The 1324-nt window shown below is 60.5% G+C and overlaps 1 protein-coding gene across 1 annotated transcript in view; it reads right to left on the bottom strand.

The window, feature by feature from the left end:
* PPARGC1B (peroxisome proliferator-activated receptor gamma, coactivator 1 beta) overlaps nt 1-1324 on the bottom strand; it is a gene marked incomplete at both ends in the record, with an annotated part of 14774 nt that overhangs the window by 8353 nt on the left and 5097 nt on the right. Inside the window, 2 exons of the mRNA XM_010142884.1 lie at nt 52-276; nt 1019-1135. Coding sequence (XP_010141186.1) covers nt 52-276; nt 1019-1135 — 342 coding nt within the window. The remainder of the gene's footprint in view (nt 1-51; nt 277-1018; nt 1136-1324) is intronic.

Raw genomic sequence — 1324 nt, 5'->3', positions numbered from 1 at the left:
GCGGGAGAACGGGCTGGTGGAGCCATCCTCTGCCAAGCAGGAGGGGGTCACCGAGTCACCAGAGCTCAGCGAGTCCTCGCTGGAGTCACTGTCATCCTCGCGATGAGCGCAGTCGCCTGGGGACAGGGGGTGGTGGCCGCTGGGGCACTCCTCAGTTGCCTGGGGGGCTTTGGTCTGGGGGCAGGGAGCGGTGGAAGTGAGGTGCAGGTGCAGCTCGGTGCAGCTGCGGCTCTGTGCCTGTGGGACATTCGCCCTCCTGTCCCGGGGACCCTCCATCTTTAGAGAGAAGAGAAGAAAAGAGAAAGTCAGTCCTGAGCCTGCAGCTACCACCTGACACAAGTACTGGCACAGAGGGGGAAGCCCCCCAGGCAGACAGAGCCACGCCAGCTTCCTCACCTGCCTGGGGGTCAGCCCCAAGCTCCAGGGGGTTTCCAGTAGGCAGCCCAACCACCCCGAGCGCTGCCCCTCCAGCAGCCAGCACCCCATGGTGCTCCCTGATCCCAGGAGAGATTTGCCGCTTTTCCCATGCAATCTAATTTGCTGGGCTTAATGCACAACACAATTGTCATTAGCCAAGCACAAAAATCTTTGATGGCAACTTCTGCTGGGTTTCAGATTAGCTTAAGTGATGGGGTCAGCTCTGCAGCATGGCATGCAGCTCCCCGCAGTTGACGGCTCCAGCTTGGGCTGTGCGTCAGCGGGGCGTGGGGAGAGGGGGCGGCCAGGCAGCACGTGGGGCTTTCCCAAACCAGCGCTGAGGGAAGCTGGGAGAGGCCAGAGCTCACTGGGTCCAAATGAAATCAAGACGAAGCCCAAAGGTTTTTCTGAGCCCGGACTGCAACCCCTGCACAGAGAGAGATGGGAATGCTGGCGGTGATGGTCCCTGCCTGTCCCCAGCCCCTGGCCCAGCTCAGAGGATGCCCATGGTTCCTGACACCATCCTTCAGTGACTTCCTTTAGGATGGTTCCTGAGAGGTGGGCACTGGATGGACTCGAGCTCTGCCTACTGAGGAAGTACCTTTGTGCAGGGCCGTGGGGGTCGGGACTTAGGGGTCCCCAGGCGCCGGGCGCTCCCATCCCGCTGGACCTCACAGCTTGGAGGCACATGTGATGGAGAGAGGAGCAACTTCTTCAGCTGCAAAGAAAAACGGCAAGAAAAGGAGTCGGCATCGCAGCGAGGGCAAGAGAAATTGCCAGTGGGGCTGTAGCCCCTTGGCTCACACCTGCGCTGGGCATGTCTATGGCTCAGCATCCAACCCCAAAACAGGGGAGGAAAAGTAAAAAGGCAGAGACGTGTTCCCAACCTTCCCATGGCTGCAGGGGC

This window comes from Buceros rhinoceros, unplaced genomic scaffold, assembly GCF_000710305.1.
Source record: "Buceros rhinoceros silvestris isolate BGI_N320 unplaced genomic scaffold, ASM71030v1 scaffold20449, whole genome shotgun sequence".
NCBI classification, from domain to species: domain Eukaryota; kingdom Metazoa; phylum Chordata; class Aves; order Bucerotiformes; family Bucerotidae; genus Buceros; species Buceros rhinoceros.
Note: the sequence above shows the minus strand (reverse complement) of the source record. Positions and strands in the feature narration are given on the sequence as shown.